General features: G+C 31.3%; 1 protein-coding gene and 1 long non-coding RNA gene across 2 annotated transcripts; one reads left to right on the top strand and one right to left on the bottom strand.

The window, feature by feature from the left end:
• Nucleotides 1-1,829: 1,829 nt before the first annotated feature.
• On the bottom strand, nucleotides 1,830-5,783 carry LOC120085070 (S-adenosyl-L-methionine-dependent methyltransferases superfamily protein). Its single transcript, XM_039040917.2, has 8 exons — nucleotides 5,344-5,783; nucleotides 4,442-4,555; nucleotides 4,044-4,112; nucleotides 3,891-3,910; nucleotides 3,757-3,809; nucleotides 3,626-3,656; nucleotides 3,456-3,537; nucleotides 1,830-2,324 (listed from the first exon to the last, which is right to left on the bottom strand). The coding sequence occupies exons 1-8, from the start codon at nucleotides 5,525-5,527 to the stop codon at nucleotides 2,116-2,118; spliced, it is 762 nt and encodes a 253-aa protein (XP_038896845.1). The 5' UTR covers nucleotides 5,528-5,783; the 3' UTR covers nucleotides 1,830-2,115.
• A 3,703-nt stretch (nucleotides 5,784-9,486) lies between these two features.
• Nucleotides 9,487-10,835, top strand: LOC120085032 (uncharacterized). Its single transcript, XR_005483797.2, has 2 exons — nucleotides 9,487-10,503; nucleotides 10,590-10,835. It is a non-coding gene; the product is annotated as an uncharacterized LOC120085032 (long non-coding RNA).
• Nucleotides 10,836-19,418: the final 8,583 nt, after the last annotated feature.

The following is a 19,418-nucleotide window of genomic DNA, read 5'->3' on the forward strand; positions in this document are numbered from 1 at the left end:
TAACAAGCAAGTTTTTAGAAAGAGGTCAGTCATAAAAAAAGTTTTTGGTTTTTAGGTAATTTTGTGAAATTTAACTTTGGCAATTATATCAATTTATATTACAAATTAATAATTGTATCAATTTAAACTCTGAACTTTCTATCAATTTACACCCTCATCTAGAATTCATTTGACCATTATTATGTAAAACTTATAATTTAAGTTAATTAAACTCCTAAAAGAAAAAAAAATGAACAGTGATTGGATTGATGATAAAATAGAATCCTGCGTCTTGAATAATGATTGGATTGATGATAAATAAAGAGAATTCTTAGTTCACCTTAATTGTTATATGAACAAGTAAAAGTTATGTCTTGGTCAGTAATTGCAACGACCCATTTCAAGAGCGGAGCTCTAATAACTGAAGAAATATAGGCCTGCCTGCCATCTATACCAGAATAAATGAAGTTTTCCAAAAAAACCTGCTAATGGAGGAAGACCTTTGGTCTCTACCCGAACCTAATGAAAAAAATGGATAAATTGAAACAGAATTTTGTAAATACATAATTATCTTGTACAATGTCTCAAGTGAGTTATATGATGTTGGCTTCGGGTATGAGGTCTTATCAGACTACTTTATTTCATTTGATTATTTTATAAGCCAATCAATGTAAGCCCTATATTATAATTACTTTTGAAAATTATACATACATTAAATCTCAAACGTGAAAAAACTTCTTTAAATGTCAATTTTACAAAATAGATTATTAGAGTAAATGAATAAATGATTTCTAAAGAATATTTTGTTTAGAAGTCTTCAATTGATTCATGGGTAATTATTCTCCATGATAAAACTAAAATAAGCTCAGCAAAATGTCACAATCTATCAGTGATAGATTGCAATAAACTCCTATGACACTGGTAGATGTCTATTGCGATTTATCACTAATAATTAGTAAAAAATTGCTATATTTACAAAATAGATTGATTCATTTTCCTTTATTTGAATGTACATATATAAAAGTTTATATGTTTAAAAATTTTCACATAAATTTTATTTAAACGGAATGTAATGAAGAGTGTAAATTGATCTACTTACAAAAGTCTAAAATCTAAGATTTAAATTGATAAAATCCTAAATTTTGAGAAATAAATTGATATTTTTACTGAAATTAAGAAGAAAAAAAATGAATAACTTGTATGTAGCTTTGATTACCTTTTTCTTTAGTATTTTCTCTTGTTATTCACACTACACTTACTAGCTTAAGATTTCGCCTTCTATATTTTGTTTTATTAATATAAATTGATCAAAGATGAAAAAAAAAAATTGATATACTATAAATAAACATTTGCACATTGCCTCAACAATGAGATAATTTTGTTGCAATTTTATGAACCAATAAAAGGGGATTAACAATCTCTAAACATTTTTAGGGGAGGATGAAAAAAAGAAAAAGAGAAGCAAGAAACATAAAAAAATTTACGAAAACCAGAAATAGAAATGTTATCAAAGTCTTTCTAGATAGTTGTAATGATTAATCAACTTGTACGGGCCTATTCTTAATAGAACAAACATTCAAGATGAAAATTTAAATCTCCAACTTAAAGAGAGCTAGATTTACAATTATAAAAAGACAGGTAAGGAAAATTAATGGCAAAATATACGAATTCTTCCAAAATAGTGTGAACAGCATCAAAGATCCAATCAAAACATCCCTATTAAACGTTCAATATCTTGTTACGTGTGGCCCAAGTTTACTTGTTTGAGGTGCTAACCAACACCCCCATCCCACAAAAAATAAAACCAAAAAAAAAAAAGGAAAAAGGAAAAGAAAAGAAAAGAAGAAGGGTCAAAGAACATGGCCAGTTCATTGTCATAATCAATTTAGGCACTTTAGTTGAATAGCCACAGTGATCTCATTTGTTTCTGTGTTGGTACAATTGAATGCAAGAAGCCCTCTCTCCACCTAGATTCAGGGTAGGGTATCCCCCCTCAATTATGTGTTAATTTCAATGTGTTTTATGTCTATTAATTCTCCTTTACAAGGAACATCATTTTACAACAATGCATATTCAAGCTTGTAAAATAGGATGGATGCAAATGATACAAGGTTTGTAAGGTACCTTTTTTTATTCCTATAACACATCTGAGCTCAATGGATATGGGGGCACTATGTTATTCGGATCTGAGTCGTCCATCTTTTGACACACGTATATGAAGTGAGAATCTGGGTCTTCCATAACAAAACTTGGTGGCAGCAAGCCCTTGTCGGTCAGTGGCACCGGTTCCAGATATGATTTTTCTGGTGTGCTACACTCTTCCGGCCTTTGGAATCCTGGCCTTGCTGTACAATGCAAAGAATGAGAACTGGGAAGGAAGCATATTTCCAAATTCCATAGAACTTAAAACAAGGGGAAAACAGAAGTAAGTCTCCCATGCTCATTACTGACATAGAATAAGATAAACTATCTTGTAACATATGATTCAGTAAGAAATAAAAGCAAAACGAATGTGATGTTGGTTTCAACATAACTGGTAGTAGTCCAAAAGAACGATGCTCAATTGATGCAGATAACATTGTAAAATTGCTCGACATAATTATGTCACTGTGTGTGTGGGGGATGGGAGGTGGGAACTTAAAACTCGAATCTTTTCAAGTACTGGTGCCGTTAACAGGCTTGACTTCATTGTGAATCAACTAGTTCTATATTTAAGAAAAATAAAAGAAAAAATAATGCCATTCTGTATAGACGGGATTCATATTACTCTTGGTTAAATCCTTGAATAATCTTTTTAGTTTCCAATTTAGATTCCAGTTTTTTTGTTTTAGTTTCCTTTTTGTATTTTAACTCATAGTTTCTTCCCTAGTTAGCCATCATGATTCTTGGAGAATGCTCTCCTTTAATTCCTTATGCTACACCACTAACTGGTAATAGTAATAGCATTTTTTCCAATAAATACCACTTCAGAAGTTTATTTGTCGTTCTATCTTGTCGGTCTATAAATTATCTAGTTTTCTCAGGTGTGAGAATACAACGTAAAGAAAGAAATGGCCCAATGGCCCAATGACCCACTGTTAGGATACCAAGACACAGAAAATATATGAAAAACACTAGAGAATAGTATTTTGAAAGGGCTACATCTCTCCAACAGCGAATCCCTAAAATCTAACTCGGATACTGTTATCCTACTAATATTCCCAAAATATCCCTTCCTAATACTCTCATTACACATTGTAGCAGTATTACCTGCATTCATAATTCATGTTCAGACCTTTCAACACTCAGGGAGAGCTCTTGAAAATCTAATATTAAACTACCTATCTTTAGTAGATGTCTGAGATTCTTCATTTTTTCCTTAAATTGTTTTTCTGCATAGACGTGGTTTGTAACAAAAAACACCCAAAGAAGGCCTGTATCAACTAGACCTGGAAATAAAAAGGAAAAGTTCAGTGAGAGGATGAAAATGAACTCACGGATTATAAACAGCGCTATCTTCCAATTGTATGAAGGTCGCATCAAATGGGGCATCCTTACTTTGGGATCACCATAAGTTATCTGCAAATAACCAAAATATATTTTGATTATTTTACTGCAAACAGAACATTAAAAAGTAAAGCCTTGACGAGAGAGAAAAGATGGATACCAGTAAATAGACTCCTCCTGGTTTAAGAAGCCTACAGAAGTAGCAGCCAAAAATTAGTGGAGAAAAGTAGAACCAAAAGAACAGAATCTACACTAGTCAATCAATCTTTTGAAGTTCATAAAGTCCACAACCTACTCACTTCTCCCAGCATTTGAGCAGCACTAATCGGAGCATCAGTGCCACACTGTGTACACAAAATTAAAGAATTAGAATATGGGAAAAAATAATGAATAACATGCATGAGAAATATGGAAAGCTCACATACCATCAATGAATCAAGTGTCCCTATATCAAGAACCAAGGGGCCAGCAGTAAAACGAGGTCACACCAGCATTGAAAAATCAACACATCGAGCAAACTTCAGTATTAAAGATTGGGAAATTTGACAGTGAGTAAAATGAAGATCAAGAAGTCAGACCTTTATCAATGACAGCACCGAATTTCTCGTCTGGGAAAAAGCTCATGTCCCTGACATCCATTTCCATGTCTATACAGATTTGTCAAGGAAACTTGTAGGAGCTGATTGTACTTTAGCTAAAAGGGAATACAAGGACGACAACCCTTTGAGAGGACCATTTCTCCTACACTTTACCCAAGTATTTATGATTCAATTTTAACAAACTCAATAATTATGACTATGATAACCATAAAACTTTTATCTCTCTCTCTCTCTTTCTCTCTCTCTCTAGATATATATATATATAGATAGATTACCATACTAACAGTTCTGTCAACACAAGCAACTCGAGTGTTTAATTTGAAAACAAGACAAATCATTCATGGTAATTTAACAAAGATACGATCCTCAAAGGATACATTTCAACTGGGGGACGAATTGATACTTTCTTCTCATTATGTCAATTGCCACCGAAGAAATGTCAACGTTCATTATGTCTTCATATCCATCCTTGACCATATCCTCTGACATGACTACAAGTACATAAAAGATACCACAGTTAAAATCAATGTTTTATTAAGTAGCAGACAACAATTCGGTCATATTTAATGGGCCGAAGCTCTTAATTACACTGCATCAGTTATCAATTTCTACACAGCATCTTGTCCATTATGTAGATTAATAATCAAACAATATAGCGTCTATAATTTCCAAATATTTACTGATACTTGCATCTTAACGCGTGTCATTATGGACATTTTTGCCAAATATGTACACATTTTCAGAAACAACCAAATTCAGAAATTCCAATTTCCAAGTCCAAGCTTAAAACCTCAATAATAAATAACTTGAACCCCATCCCATGTGTTAAATTCTTGCCCTTCCCATGCTCATGCTTTCAGCTCTCAGATAAGTTGTGATTTAATCCAAACATTAAGCTACTTAAGTTCAAGATTGATTCTCTCAGAGCCAATTTACATGAGAATCCAGAACTGGATTAACACCAAAAATATGAATACTAAAATCAGATGTTCTAGTTCATGTAATTCTCATCCAACAGAGTCCAAAAAGTTGACTATGAATTATCAGTGACAAAATTCCAAGATAGCTCCTCGATTCAATTTCCACGTATGCTAAGCCGCCTAAATTTCTCAATCCGATAAACTTAAAATCCATCAAACATTAATTTAGGACGAAGAAAAATTGAATGCAGCGAAAATTAATTAGAATTCCAACTTCCAACGCTTCCCCGAGAGCAATTCAATTCTCCAAGGAAAACGAAACTGGAAAAAGGCATAAAGGTGAAATAGAGGGAAATTACCAGCATTACCACAGCCGACCATAAGGACGGAGGCGGAAGTGCTGATGAACTTACGAACAAAGGGACGAAGAGCAGCATAACGCTGGTACCAATCAAAAGAACCAGCCTCCTGCAGGTAACGAGCGTCCCAGTAGACAGCATCGCCATAGTTGTAGGTGTTGCAGCTCGACACGTCCCTGTACATGTCTGCACCTACGGCCGCCTCCGCCGAAAAATTTCACGACGGAAAGAAGACGATAAGAGTTTAGATACGGCGGCGGCGGTTGAATCGGCGGTTGTAAGGTGGGGTTTCGGTTGAGTTAGAGAGAGAGAGAGAGTGAAATGGGAGAGAGGAACAGGGAAGTCGGTTGAACACTGGTCTGGATGGGATTAGGAGCGCGTGGAGAGTGGCGCGTAGATAAAAGCGCGTGAGTTTAGAGTGGTCGAGTGATTTTCAAAATGAATATTCCAGAGAGTTCATTTTTATTTAAATACAGATTAATATTATCGAAATATTCCGCGACCAAGAATTAGGAAAAGAATCCCATTATTTTTGTTACTCCCAAGTTTAAAATATTGATGTGAACGAAAATATCAATATTTTAATTTTACGAAAATATAAATAAAAATATCGATAAAATATTGACGTTGATAAAAAAAAATTTAAAAAAAATCCTAAAAACAAAAAATTCAAAAATAAATTAGTAAATAAGCATATATGATTTTTAAGTAAATTTAAATATATATTATTTATATTATATTCACATTAGTAACATTTTGTTGTCTTTTTTTATTTTTCATAATTTTTTTATAATATAATAAAAATATCTATTCACCTATGATATCGAATTAATGAAAATATCGAAATATCAATTAAAATATCGATATGTGGATGATGACTCAGTTTTTTACTTTAATTTTTTAATTTTTAGATTTCAATTTTTAAATTTTTAAATTTATTATTGCTTTATGCTAAATTAGAAAAATTAAAACAAAATTTTAAAAATATTTAAAAAAACGTACTTTAAATTTGAAAACACCTGTAATATGTAAACAATAAGGCAAAGAGATTTATAGGTACAAATAATATTTATAAACTTCATTCTCAATTACCAAAATAAATTAAATATAAAGTGTTGTAATTAATTTTTATATTTTTTATAGTCACTCGCAATTAAAGAAGGTTAAAACAGATATCTTTTACTAGGTTTAATAAATTATATATAATATGTAATAATGACATAGATAGAATCTTGGAGAAAAATAATTCAATTTGTTGAAATTTGTGAATTCAAATAATTGATTCAGTTATCGATCTTACATATTTATTTAGACATAATTTCATGAAATGTTTTTTTTTTTTAACAAATTAGTGAATTTAGAGAAAGATTTTTATTGGCTAAAATGAGTGGACTCTCATTTTAAAATTAAACAATTGAAAAAAAAATCTCATTTTTAAGTAAAAATATTCGTATCAAAAGTTTAGAGATCTATAATAAAAACTCAAAGGTATGTTGAATTGATTAAAGAAAAAAAAAATTAAAAAGTTAATTTTTATGGAAGGTCTTTTAATAAAAATTGTTTAAAATAAAATTAGAAAATGTTTCAAAAATTATTTGACTAAATATCAATTTACGGCGCTGAACATTGGTGGTTGATTTAAACTTTATTCTAATAATAGTATCAATTTAAACTTCAAACTATTATAAATATATTAATTTAAACTCCAAATTAATAATAATCATATCAATTTAAATCTGAAACTTTGTATCCATTTAAACCTTGAAATTCAATAAATGTATCAATTTAAACCCTCCATTATATTTTATTTGGATACACTTACAAAAATTTAGGATTTAAATTGTTATATTAATGAAAGTTCAAGGTTTAAATTGACACGCTTGAGAAAATTTAAGGTTTAAATTGATATAATTATTTGTTTAACTTTTTAGTGGTGGCAAAAATTAAACATTTAAAAATTTAAATAAAAACACATCCTAAAACTATGTAGTTTAGAGTAAAAATGAATTCCCTTAATACTTTTTTTTTTCTTTTGATAAATTTAAGTTTAAATATCATTTTAGTCACTATATTTTCATAAAAATATTAAACCTAATTTATACTATTTTTATTTTTTATTTTTTTAAAAATTTATTTATTAACATTTTTACTCTAAATTTTGAAGAAAAAAAAATAACATATTATATTTCCTTGTATTTGATACTTATAATTTATTTATTTTTTCAATTATTTAGAGGATGAAAATAATTTGGTTGTTCAATTTTGGTTAGTGCCAAAGTGGGTTGGTAGGGACGGTTTTATTTTTTTTTACAATAACTATCCTTATTTTTTTAAAAGGAAAATTGGTTGGTTGAACCGAAATAAATAAAGTTGGCCTAACTGAAAATGAAATCATGTGAATAAAGAAAACTACCTAAATTTTCGATTGAACAGATGCTATTTTAACATTGAGCATGATTTTCATTTGGCTCATTTATAAATTATAATAATTACTTAACCCATAACTTAATTTTAATGAAATTGATACACAAACTTATATTTTCAACACAATAAACAAAAATTATTATACAAATTTATGGGTTATATAAGTACTTAAAATTATATTTAATATGCCAACGTAGCATTTTTTAAAATAAACAAAACATAAGACTAGTTTTATTTTATAATTATTTTGGTCTCTGAACTTTAGAAAGATTATATTGTATTTATTTGTTTTAGCCTCTAAACTTTACAAAGGTTATTTTGTATTTATATACGGTTTTTGCATTAAAAAGATGAATGAAACTTTAACCTAACATGTTCTTAGTCATCTAGTTTACGTCTGTATGTTGCATCAATGTAGTAAAAAATTGTCTAAGTATGACATCAATAGTTGAGATTAAAATATAAATATATGATGTGAGATCTCAAGATATAAAAGTTTATGGCATTATATAAATACGATGATGCTAAATAAATTTATATGCTGAATTTATAATTCTCTCCGCAAAATTAATGGTTATTTTAAGTATAATAAAATGGGACATTGAAATTTGAACCTTCACATCTAAGAAAATGAGTATATATCAATTACAATTGAACTAAACTCATTCTGACATGTTTACACAATATAGTGGTTAAACTCCATTTATAAGGTTTGATATTTTGGGTCAAATAAATGTTCACAAAGTTTCATGTCTTTATCTCGTTAATGTACGTTAAAAGATTTTCAAAAAGTCTTATAACTATAATATAAAAATGAAAGAAACAACCAAAATATGGAGAAATTATTTTGTCACAATGTTGCTAGTAATTATTCACCTTTGAATGTTGAGAGAGAATGAGAAATATCTCAAATTTATATCTAGTAATTATCAGAGACATGCATATTTTTTAATCTGTATCTATCAACTATCATGATGTAGTCAACCACATTTTGGAGGTCTCATTGAATTTTCCCCCAAAACATCAGCTAGAAGTACCCAAACACATGTTCCTGATTTATAGGCTTCACAACATAACACACACATTTTTTTTTATTATTACTTGAGAGAACCCTCCAAAAAAAGTCTAAGGTTTTAACTCCGAGCTCGAACATTTTCTAGTACAACGTTAGTTTCATTCATGGAATGCTACAAAAAAAAAAAAAACATTTAAGAGTTGTGTGACACCCATAAAATAAAATAATCATTATTAAAATGGTATCACTACTACAAAATCTACATTACTTGCTTGTAGTTTTTAATTACTTGACGTTTTTTTGGAAAAAAAAAAGTCAAGTAATGACCTTTTAGGAAAGAAAATGTCAAGTAAAAGGATTAAAAAGACGGAGATTGACGGAATGTTTCAGATATTTTCACGCGAACTATTAATTGACACGTTTTTCGTGTCAAGTAATATAAGGTCTTGCTTGACACTTTTTTGTGTTAAGTATAAGAAGCTCTTACTTGACATATTTTTTATGTCAAGTAAAATATAAAAAATAATTTTTTTTAATCTTTATTTTTTGTTTCCCTCCCTCCCCCATTTTCATTTCCCTCTCGAATTTTGTTTCCCTCCTACCAAAATTATTAAATAAAATATAAAAAATAATTAACTTACGATTTTGAATAAGTAAAAAATGATTATCAAATTAGAAAATCCCCCTTTTCTTCCTCTCACACCGCAACCCCCCTCCCCTCACAATAACTCCCTCTCCCTTTTACATTTTGTCTCCTTCTCGTAACCTAGCCCACTGCCGCCGATTTCAGCCACCATTCTTGTTCCTCCGGCCATCGCTCAGTGTTCGTCGTCGCTGCGCCGCACCTCCAACGAATGATCGACCGCGAGCATCTTTGGTTCGGCTTCCATGTGCACCCATCGCTGTCGATCTCTCCATCTCCATCCGATCTTTCTCTTTCAAACTCGTCGTGTGGTTCTGTCTTATCACTGCCCAATCTCAGACCTGCTGTGGCGTTTTGGGTAGGTTTTTGGTTTCTTGTATGGGTTTTCTTGGCGAATCTTAAACACCCACCGAATCTGCACCAGACGCCATCGGATCCATGCCAAACGCCCACCGGTCAGCCACCATACAACGTCCACCGGCCAGTCATCCACCAGATCCGCGTCAGTCGCCCAGCCTAGCCTCGCACCAAATCCGATCAGTCCTCGCACCAGATTCGGTCAGTCCTCCACCAAATTCGCCGTACAGCCGCGCTGTCCCTCTCAAGTAAGAGCTTCTTATAGTTTTATGAGTGTTCTTGTTCCTCTTTTGTTTTTATTTTCAGGCAAGTTGGTCAAGGCTCGAGTGAAGCATCAATTTGAGCAAACACTTCAGGTAAGTGTTTTGGATGTATTAGAATGAATTTGTGATTTGGGTAGGTAAGTGTTTTGGATGTATTAGAATGAATTTGTGATTTGGGTTATAATGTTGCATCTTCTGTAATGATTTTCTTGTTTGAATGTTTGATGATGAGATTGATTTTGAAGTGTTGGAAGAGTTGAGTTGTTGTCCAATAGGTTTGAGACCGATCTTAACAAGGTTTTGTTAAGTTTTGAGGTTAGTATTAATAGTTATTTGTTACCCATTGAAGTATTGGTCTAATAATTTAGTTATTTTCAATTTTTGATATTCAATACAAAGATTTCAAGGGATTGGAGCAAGTATCCAACAAAGTTAACGATGTTTGGACGTTTTGATAGGTATTAAGGCCTTGAAACTCTTTTGTAATTCTTATATAGTTGCTGGAATTTGCATTTTGTAACCACTATTATTGAACTTTTCGTAGGTTGGATTACTTCGTTATAGTTTTGAAGTGGCATTCAAATTAAGTCATACTTTGGGTAATCTATTTGGAGTTAATCGATTATTTTGGTGAATGAAATTTTGAAGAATTGGGCTTCCAATCTATTGTAACGACTCGACCCCCTAGGACTTAGGTTAGGCCGTTACTAAAATAAATGCGTATGTTGAGCTCAGTTATGTTGAAATAAATGCTAAATAGACAAGAGAAGTTCAAAAGCCATTTATTAAATGCAATTGTCAAAACAATAATAGGGTGCCCATAATTCGTAAAGACTATTAAAAGTATAAAAAAAACAATACTTAATAATAAGTTTCAAACAGTAAAACTAAACATTAAGGGAAAATAAGGACTCTAAATTTCATGATGCGGAAGCGTAAAAACTAGTCCCAATGGCACGATCACGAATTCTGCTGCGCCTTCGCCAGTGCATCTCTACCCCTTACCTGAAACATCAACATAAGAAAGAATGAGTATGAAATACTCAGTAAGTAATCCCACTACTGGGGTCAGGCTGGGCATCTATGTCCTCTAGATGCCTACCTCTAGTGGAACATATAAACTGCTCTAGTCCTCATAGAACACAAATATATATGAAAAACTTATTTCTATCCTACTGTAGTTAAGTACTAGTAAGTCCCATAGGACCCACAACCTCTGATGAATCCTGAAGAAAACACAATCTCTTACATATGCATGGTTATGCATACACCTCTTTCGTATACACATAAACTCACTTAATGTATACCTCTTTCGTACACATGGTTATGTATACACCTCTTTCGTATACAAACAACTCACTGAAGGTGTACCCCTTTTGCACACCTAGTTAAGTATACACCTCTTTCGTATACACCTAACCTACTAAGTATGTACCTCTTTCATACATCTAATTATGTATACACCTCTTTCGTATACACATAATTCACTGAGTATGTACCTCTTTCGTACACCCCAGGCCCTCTCTATAAATGTAGAGATGCGTACCTCTTTCGTACACATGGTCAAGCATACACCTCTTTCGTATACACAAAATCCACTGAGTATTTACCTCTTTCGTACACCCCAGTACTCTCTAGGTATGTATTATTTTCATACACACCAACCCTAGTACATCTCTTTCATGTACTAGCGCCCTTGGACGTGCATTACTTTCATGCAGTCACATAGTCTGGAAAGGAAAGGAGATTTTATCTAACTTCATATTAGATATAACATTCACCTAATCATAAATTCTCTAAAATCTCCTCATCGTCAACCTCATGTTAATTAACCTCAACATACATATTTAATCTAGTTTTAAATGAATCAACTGTAGCACATCACTTTCATGCACTAAATCATGTAAACAATGCAATATTCGAGATCTCGTAATATATCATACAGTCCATACATTCTCATAATAAATTGCATAACTATATAGGTCAACAAATGTCTAATGCTCATTTAGCTTTAAAGCACTCCTACTTAACTCATAATTTAAGGGTCATGTTCAATCATCATTTAATATAACTCATAAAAATCCAAATCAAGCTCATACGTAATCATATTTTAATATATTACCACATGCTCATATATCCTTCATAAGCAGTCCATCCAACCTCAAAACAATCAAAATTATTCAAAGAAAAATATGCTAGGATCCTCAATGTTAAATCTACAGTGTATCGCCTAGCACAAAAGCGATTCCAGTAGTAAGATTACTTACCTCAAAATTTGGTTACAAATTTTAGTCCACACAATTAGTCTTCTTACAACCTTTGGAAGACTTGAATCAACCGAAAATGTGGCTTGGTTCAAAAGTAGTTCCAAAACTCCCAAGCAAAAGTTCCAATCAAAACCTCACGAAGAAGAAACTTCAATAGCCGTTGGACAGTGCACAAATTTTCCTCCAAAACTCCAAATCTAGCATCCAACCACAATGAGTAAATTAAAATCCAAACCAAAATCAAGTGGATAATCCTAAAATTAACCAATATGCCAAACAACTTGCCCAACCACAAAACCAGCAGCAATTGATGGCAGCAGTGGCTGGGCACTGCTTTAGATGAAGGAGGTCGTTGGCTCAATCGATGAACAGCACGGGCAGACGGTTAGATGAGCAAACCGGCGATGGCAGCGGAACGAGCAGGGCGATGCGCGGTGGACCTGGTTCGCGCACGAGGACCAACACAGTTGAACTGGAGGGAATTGATGGTGGCACACTTCGACTGGCGTCGACGGCGACAGATCGAGCACCAGCGGCAGAGGTCTAGGCACGGTGGCTGGAGGCGCAGCGCGAGTGCTAGCAGCAGCGGGGTCCGGATCTGAGTAGAGAGGGAAGTGGCAGCAGAAAGAATTTTTTTTTTTTTTTTTTTTGGGTAGTGAGGGAACGACTCGCATGAGGAAGATGGGGATGGATTCTTTCTTTTTATATATAAAAAAAAATAATAATAATAACTAAAAAGGAAAAGTATAATTACACTTAAATCATTTCCTTAATCCACTTTATACTATTTATTTCTTTTTCTTTTCAAAAGAAAATTAATTCTTGTCATTAATTTTCAAATTGAATTTCAAAATTGAATAATTTTCAAGTCAACACTTAAATTCCCATACTTATACTTCAAATCCAAAATTCCAAAAATGCCCCCCAATAACAAAATTATTGAAATCATAAAAAAGGTGAAAATTCGGGGTGTTACATCTATAATTTTGAATGAAATTTTGTAGATAAGATTGGATTACTTTATTGTAGTTTTGAATGAAATTTTGTAGATAAGATTGGGCTTCCAATATTCTCTATTTTTTATTCCTTGTAGATAAGATAAGTTGTGAAAGTTGTGAAAGTTGGGCGAAAAATATCTGCATTCTTCTATTTTAAATTTTAGCATATGATTGATTTGTTGATAATCTTCTTCCTCTTTTTTATATTTTCTCATTCTCTCCCATCTCCCATCTTGCTCTTCCTGAGGGCTGGATATGGTCAAAAGAGAATGAATGAAATCCTAGTAAGTCCCTAACTTTAAGTTGTAGACATTTTTTAAGTCTCGAGTATGATATTGCATAAAGTAAGCCAATCATATACATTTTTCCTTGTGCGTGACTTTTTGTCATTGTTGTATCTTAACATTTATTTTTATATTTTGAAAACTGATGTTATCGCCCTTTATTCTATTTTGCAAGTTGACTTGCATAAACATGGCTTACCTGGCCCTTAGTTCTCAATCTTTAGACTTCAAAACTCAATGTATAGATTAAATAATGTACTTTGTTGAGATGTTACTTATTAAACAATTTGTCATTTTTGTGTTTGTTGAAAGTTGAGTTTTGTATATAAAAGCAATAGTTGAGATTTTATTTTGTGTATGTACATGTGAAATAGAAATATTTTTGTAATTTATGAGGAGTGTTTATATGAAAAGTCATAGTTGAACATATGGAATTTTTAGGGAATATATTGAGTTGATAGATTTTAAATGTATAATATTTATTTAGTTGATGTAATTGTATTATTGGAATACAAAGTAAAAAATGAGAATATTGATTGGGGCATTTAATTTGAAAAAAAAAAACATATACTTGATACATAAAAAAATGCCAAGAGTTATCATATATGATATGTAATCGATGTCAAGAATTAATAAACTTGACATACCACCAATGTCAAATGTATTATCTTTCTTGACACGAAAATTGTATCAAGAAATATTTGTGTTGACGTTTTTTCGAAGTCAAGTTATCACACTATACTTGACAGTCGAATACTCTACGCTTTTATAAGCATCAGGTATACCATTTACTTGATATTGGAAAAACGTCAAGTAATCCAATTTCTGTAGTAGTGCATGTTAAAAATGTTAAATGAAAAGAGTATGTATTAATATTCTAGAACTGATGATTCATTATTTTAGTTATACGGTCTATATAATTCTTAAATGCTTCTTTTTATGATATACTATGAAAGGAGGTAGTATGGTAGTACTTAAAGTTTAAAATACCAATGCAAGCAAAAATAATGTAGAGAACTCAACTTTATAAAAGTGTAAGCCCTAAACAACTTTTACTTTTCTTAAGTTTAAGTTAGATTTAAAAATGTATAATTTAGGAATTAAGTCATTTAGATTGGAACTTGGTGTGAGAAAATTTGAGGTCTAAGTGTTAGTATGGAAGTAAAAAAGGAAAAGGTATTAGAGTTGCTATGACTTTGAATAACTAAAGCAAAGAGAGGGAAATCATTTTTGTCTAAATGTTGGAACAGAGTTGGAATTGTGAAGTGTGACCCGAAAGAGGGAGTTAGGAATCTTGTAAATTTGTATTAAGAATTGTAAATGGAAAAGGGATAATGTTACGTAATTTTCCTTTTAATTATAATTTAAGGTTGGCTAAGGATGAGTTCAAACAAAGCTGAGTGGGTTGAATGTAAAGGAATTGAATTTCTTGTGTGGAAGCATGTGATCATTGTTTGCTTCAGTTGTGTTACATGAAATTTAAACAGAACAATAATAAAGTTGTAGAATTAAACATGCTCTTAAGGTTAGTTAAGGAAAAATAAATATTATCTTTGGAGAACAACCTTCAATGTCTTCACTCAATAGAATTGATCATTCACAGCACTGCACAAAAAAAATTCACGAGCAAGACACTACTAAAAAAGACTTCTTTGTTGTTCTCTTGAACAAGGAAAAGTTTGTGAAAACTCTTAAAGAACGGGAAGGAAAGATAGATTTTTCTTTTCCTTTAGAAGTTGAGAGAATTTCAGGCGAATTCAAGGTGAGATTTTTCTTTTTGTAAAAAACAATTAAAAAAACTCATTGAGATCTCATCTCAATTTAACATGAACGGAGTTGGTAACTCCCAATGCAGGAGAGTTATTTTAATAATAATAAATAATAAATATATAAGATATTTATTAATCAAATATTAAATAATATATTCAATTAATTAAATGTTAATTAATTAAATATAATTTAATCAATTTATTAAATATCACATATTTAGTTAAATGTGTATATATATCATATTCTAGTATACATATTCTTTCTCAACCTCTAGTTTTAATATGAATCTTATTCATGTTAATTATAGTCTAGTATTAATATAAATTTAATTTATATTAATTTAATATTTGGATCTTATTCAAATATTAATACTCTCATACTATATAGTTTAATTTTGAATCTAACTCAAAATTAACTTTATAATAAATGTATATTGACTGTATTATATACAATTAACATCATCTTATTTGGTATCATATACAATTAATTCCCTTTAAAATAATTTGAACATTTCAAATTTCTTCCAATTTCAAGTCCTTGTTGAATTCGTTTATGAGCAAGCAGATGGACCTAATACACTAAGAGTTATAAGCTCCAATGATTCACGATTAATTAATTGAACTTTTTAATTAAGTTAATCATCATTCATTAACTATGGGGCACTCCATTAAAAACCTATAGTTGCACTCCTATGGACTGTAGTATGTTTACGAATTAACCATATTTTGTAAGTTAACCCTTATAGTTGGGTTAAATTATCGTTTTACCCCAATAATTATCTTTTATACCTCCAGTACTACTGATCATCTAATGAACAATTTTGTTTATGGTCTAAACATAAACAAAGTCTCTCCTGGACCAGTGAGAGGGTGATGCCTCATTGTTCATGTCCTGGAGTCAGCACATAAGGGAACAATCTATCTACTTTCTCTAAAGATGGGAAGGAGTGAGTTCCATCTTGTGAAACTATGTTCCTAGTTCCTCACACATTATCGTCCCAAATGGTAGGTATATTGAGTCGAAAGTTAAGGCCACTCTCACCCATACAAATCAAAGAATGACCCTAATAAACAGAAGTTTACAACTCACTCGGGATTAAGATCCAGTTACATGGTTACATGGTTATTGTTTGAAATATAAAATTCTTCAATTAATGATGTTATAAAAAGAGATTATATTTCGTGGTCTGATCTTAAAAAAACTCGTTATATAAGATATCCTCATCTCCATATCATCACATGAATGATTTGGATCAAGTCGTTTGTAACACTTACAACTGTTGTAATATTTACAAAGTGACTCGTATCCATAGCATTACCAAGATAAGGTAAACCTTATTTATATACTATAGATCTTTTAGGTTATTCTTGAACGTGATTTAATTGTATGTCAACTACATATTATTTAAGTTACATTAAACTACCTCGAATCTTAGTTTATTGGATTTTGAATTATAAAAATAATGTGGAATACTTTACTCATTAAATAAACATTTTATTTATTAATTAATAATTTGTTTACAAAATACACAGACTGCGAGATTTAGGACATAAATCCTAAAAATCTCTCACTTATCCTAAAACTAGTGGGATGCACAATACATGTAAAAGATAAATACAATAAACTAGGATATACAATAATTCCTAGTCATATCTCTCATTTTTCCGAGTCTAAGTGATACATAATCCGTAGACATAAACCTTCTAGATGACCCTCGAACACATTAGTCATGAGATTCTTGGTAAAAGGATCAACAATGTTGTGCTCTGATGCTATTTGTGTGATAATCAAGTTCCCTCATTACACAATCTCTCGTATCACATGATACTTCCATTCTATGTGTTTTCCTCTTTTATGACTTTGAGGTCCTTCGAATTTGCCACAGCACCACTGTTGTCATAATAAAGAGTGATAGGCAAAGGCATATTTGGAACAACTTTCAAATTGATCAAGAACTTTCTTAGCCAAATAGCTTCTACAACAGCTTCACCAACAACTATATATTTTACCTTCATAGTGGAGTCCACAACACAATCTAGTTTTATGTTACACCATACTTCATCTCCTCCATTGAGAGTTAACACTGATCCTGATGTAGATTTCCTAGAATCTTTATCAGTTTGAAAATCAGAGTCGGTGTATCTTGTAAGGATTAAATCCTTAGCACCATACATAAGCATGTAATTTTCTGTTTTCCTAGGATACTTGAAGATTGTTTTTACTACCGTTCAGTGATCAGATCCTAGATTAGGTTGATACCTGTTGACAATCTCAACTATATAGCATATGTTTGTCCTTGTACACAGCATGGCATACATAAAACTACCCACAGCCGATACATATGGAATCTATCTCATTTCCTCAACTTCTTGAAGCGTCTTAGGACATTGTTCCTTAGACAAGGTAATTCCAAGCCTAAAAGGTAAGTTACCTTTCTTGGAATTTTACATCGAATATCTGACAAATATGTTGATAATATACGATACTTGAGACAAGGCTAACATTTAGTTCTTACGATTTCAAATAATTTGAATACCAAGAACATAATGTGCTTCTCCCAAATCTTTTCATTTGGAATTGAGCAGATAACCAGTTTTCAATGTCAGTAAGAAATCCTATTTCATTCCTAATTAGTAGGATATCATCTACATACAACAATAGAAAAGTAAGAGTATTCTTAATGATTTTCTTGTAAATATAAGGTGTTGGAGTTAACATGCAATTAGCGAAAGAAATCAGGATTATTAACGTCTAATTCATCAATTTTAGCATCTAAGTAAGCATGTTCATAAAGAAAACAATGTTTGAAGAAATTACCTTCGAAGATCTTCTTCTGTCCACAAATTCAACTTCAATCTTCAATCCAAATGTGGGTAGACCATCATTTGATCTTTCCTACTATTCTTTTGGACCTTAGATTGATTTGTGGGAATCAAAATGAGCTTAATTTGAGGAAATTTTTATAAAGGAAGATACTGGTTTCAGCTGAAGTTGAAGAACCCTTTCTTCAACCAAACCTCAGCCAAAATCCCCTTTTGCATGTTCTTTAACCAGCTAAATTCAGTTGGTTTTTATTACTCTCAATCATGCAAGCTGATTTCCTCATAACAAGCCATCACCTACTTGATCAATTAAGTGGAATTTGGTGTTGTCCAAAGTGGGAAAAACCCACTTAGTTCAAAATTTTCCAATTTCTTTCTTTAATTTAAAATTAATTTCTTAAAATGAAATCCATTTTTCAATTGATTTTAAACCAAAAATAATTTAAAATCAAATTTCAAAATTGGAAAAATTTGTAAACTTAATTTTTAACAAAAAATAATTCCAATAATTAATTTTAAATAATTAATTAAACTATTTAATTAATTAAATTAATTTAATTTAATATCAAATATTAAATTAATTAAATATCAGTTCCTCAATCATGAATTCCTATTCATATAATTTAATATTTAAATTGAATTTAAATATTGTTCAATTCTTCAATTTCATTTAATTTCACAATTAAACGTGTAATTATATTGCATATAATTACTAATTTCCTAAATTCGAATATGAACGTTTCAAATTAAACTCATCATGTTATTCTAAGATTTAATCCTTTTTTGAGCTAGTAGGGGGATCTAATGGACCTACAGATAATGGGCTCTGAAGATTCGAGATTAATTGGTTGAACTCTTTAAATCGAATTAATCAACATTCATTAACTATAGGTCACTCCACTAAAGCTCAATAGTTGCATTTCCCTCAATGTAGATATATTTGTGTCCAGTCGATATAATCATAATTAGCAAGTTAACCTTTCATAGGTCGTTCGTAATAACAACTAGGTCAATAGTTATTTTACCCCCGAGATTACATCTTGTTTCTTAAGTCCCACTGATCCTTTAATGAACAATTAGTTTGTGATCCAATCACTAAACTGAGCCCCTTTTTGGCCAATGAGAGTGTGGGGTTCTTTGTCCATGACTCGGAGTCGACACTTAAAGGAACAACCTCTATATTATCCTCAAAAGCAGGTAGGAATGAATTCCGTCTTGCACCCTATGTCCTC

This window comes from Benincasa hispida, chromosome 9, assembly GCF_027475165.1.
Source record: "Benincasa hispida cultivar pf3 chromosome 9, pf3_genome.v1.1, whole genome shotgun sequence".
NCBI lineage: Eukaryota > Viridiplantae > Streptophyta > Magnoliopsida > Cucurbitales > Cucurbitaceae > Benincasa > Benincasa hispida.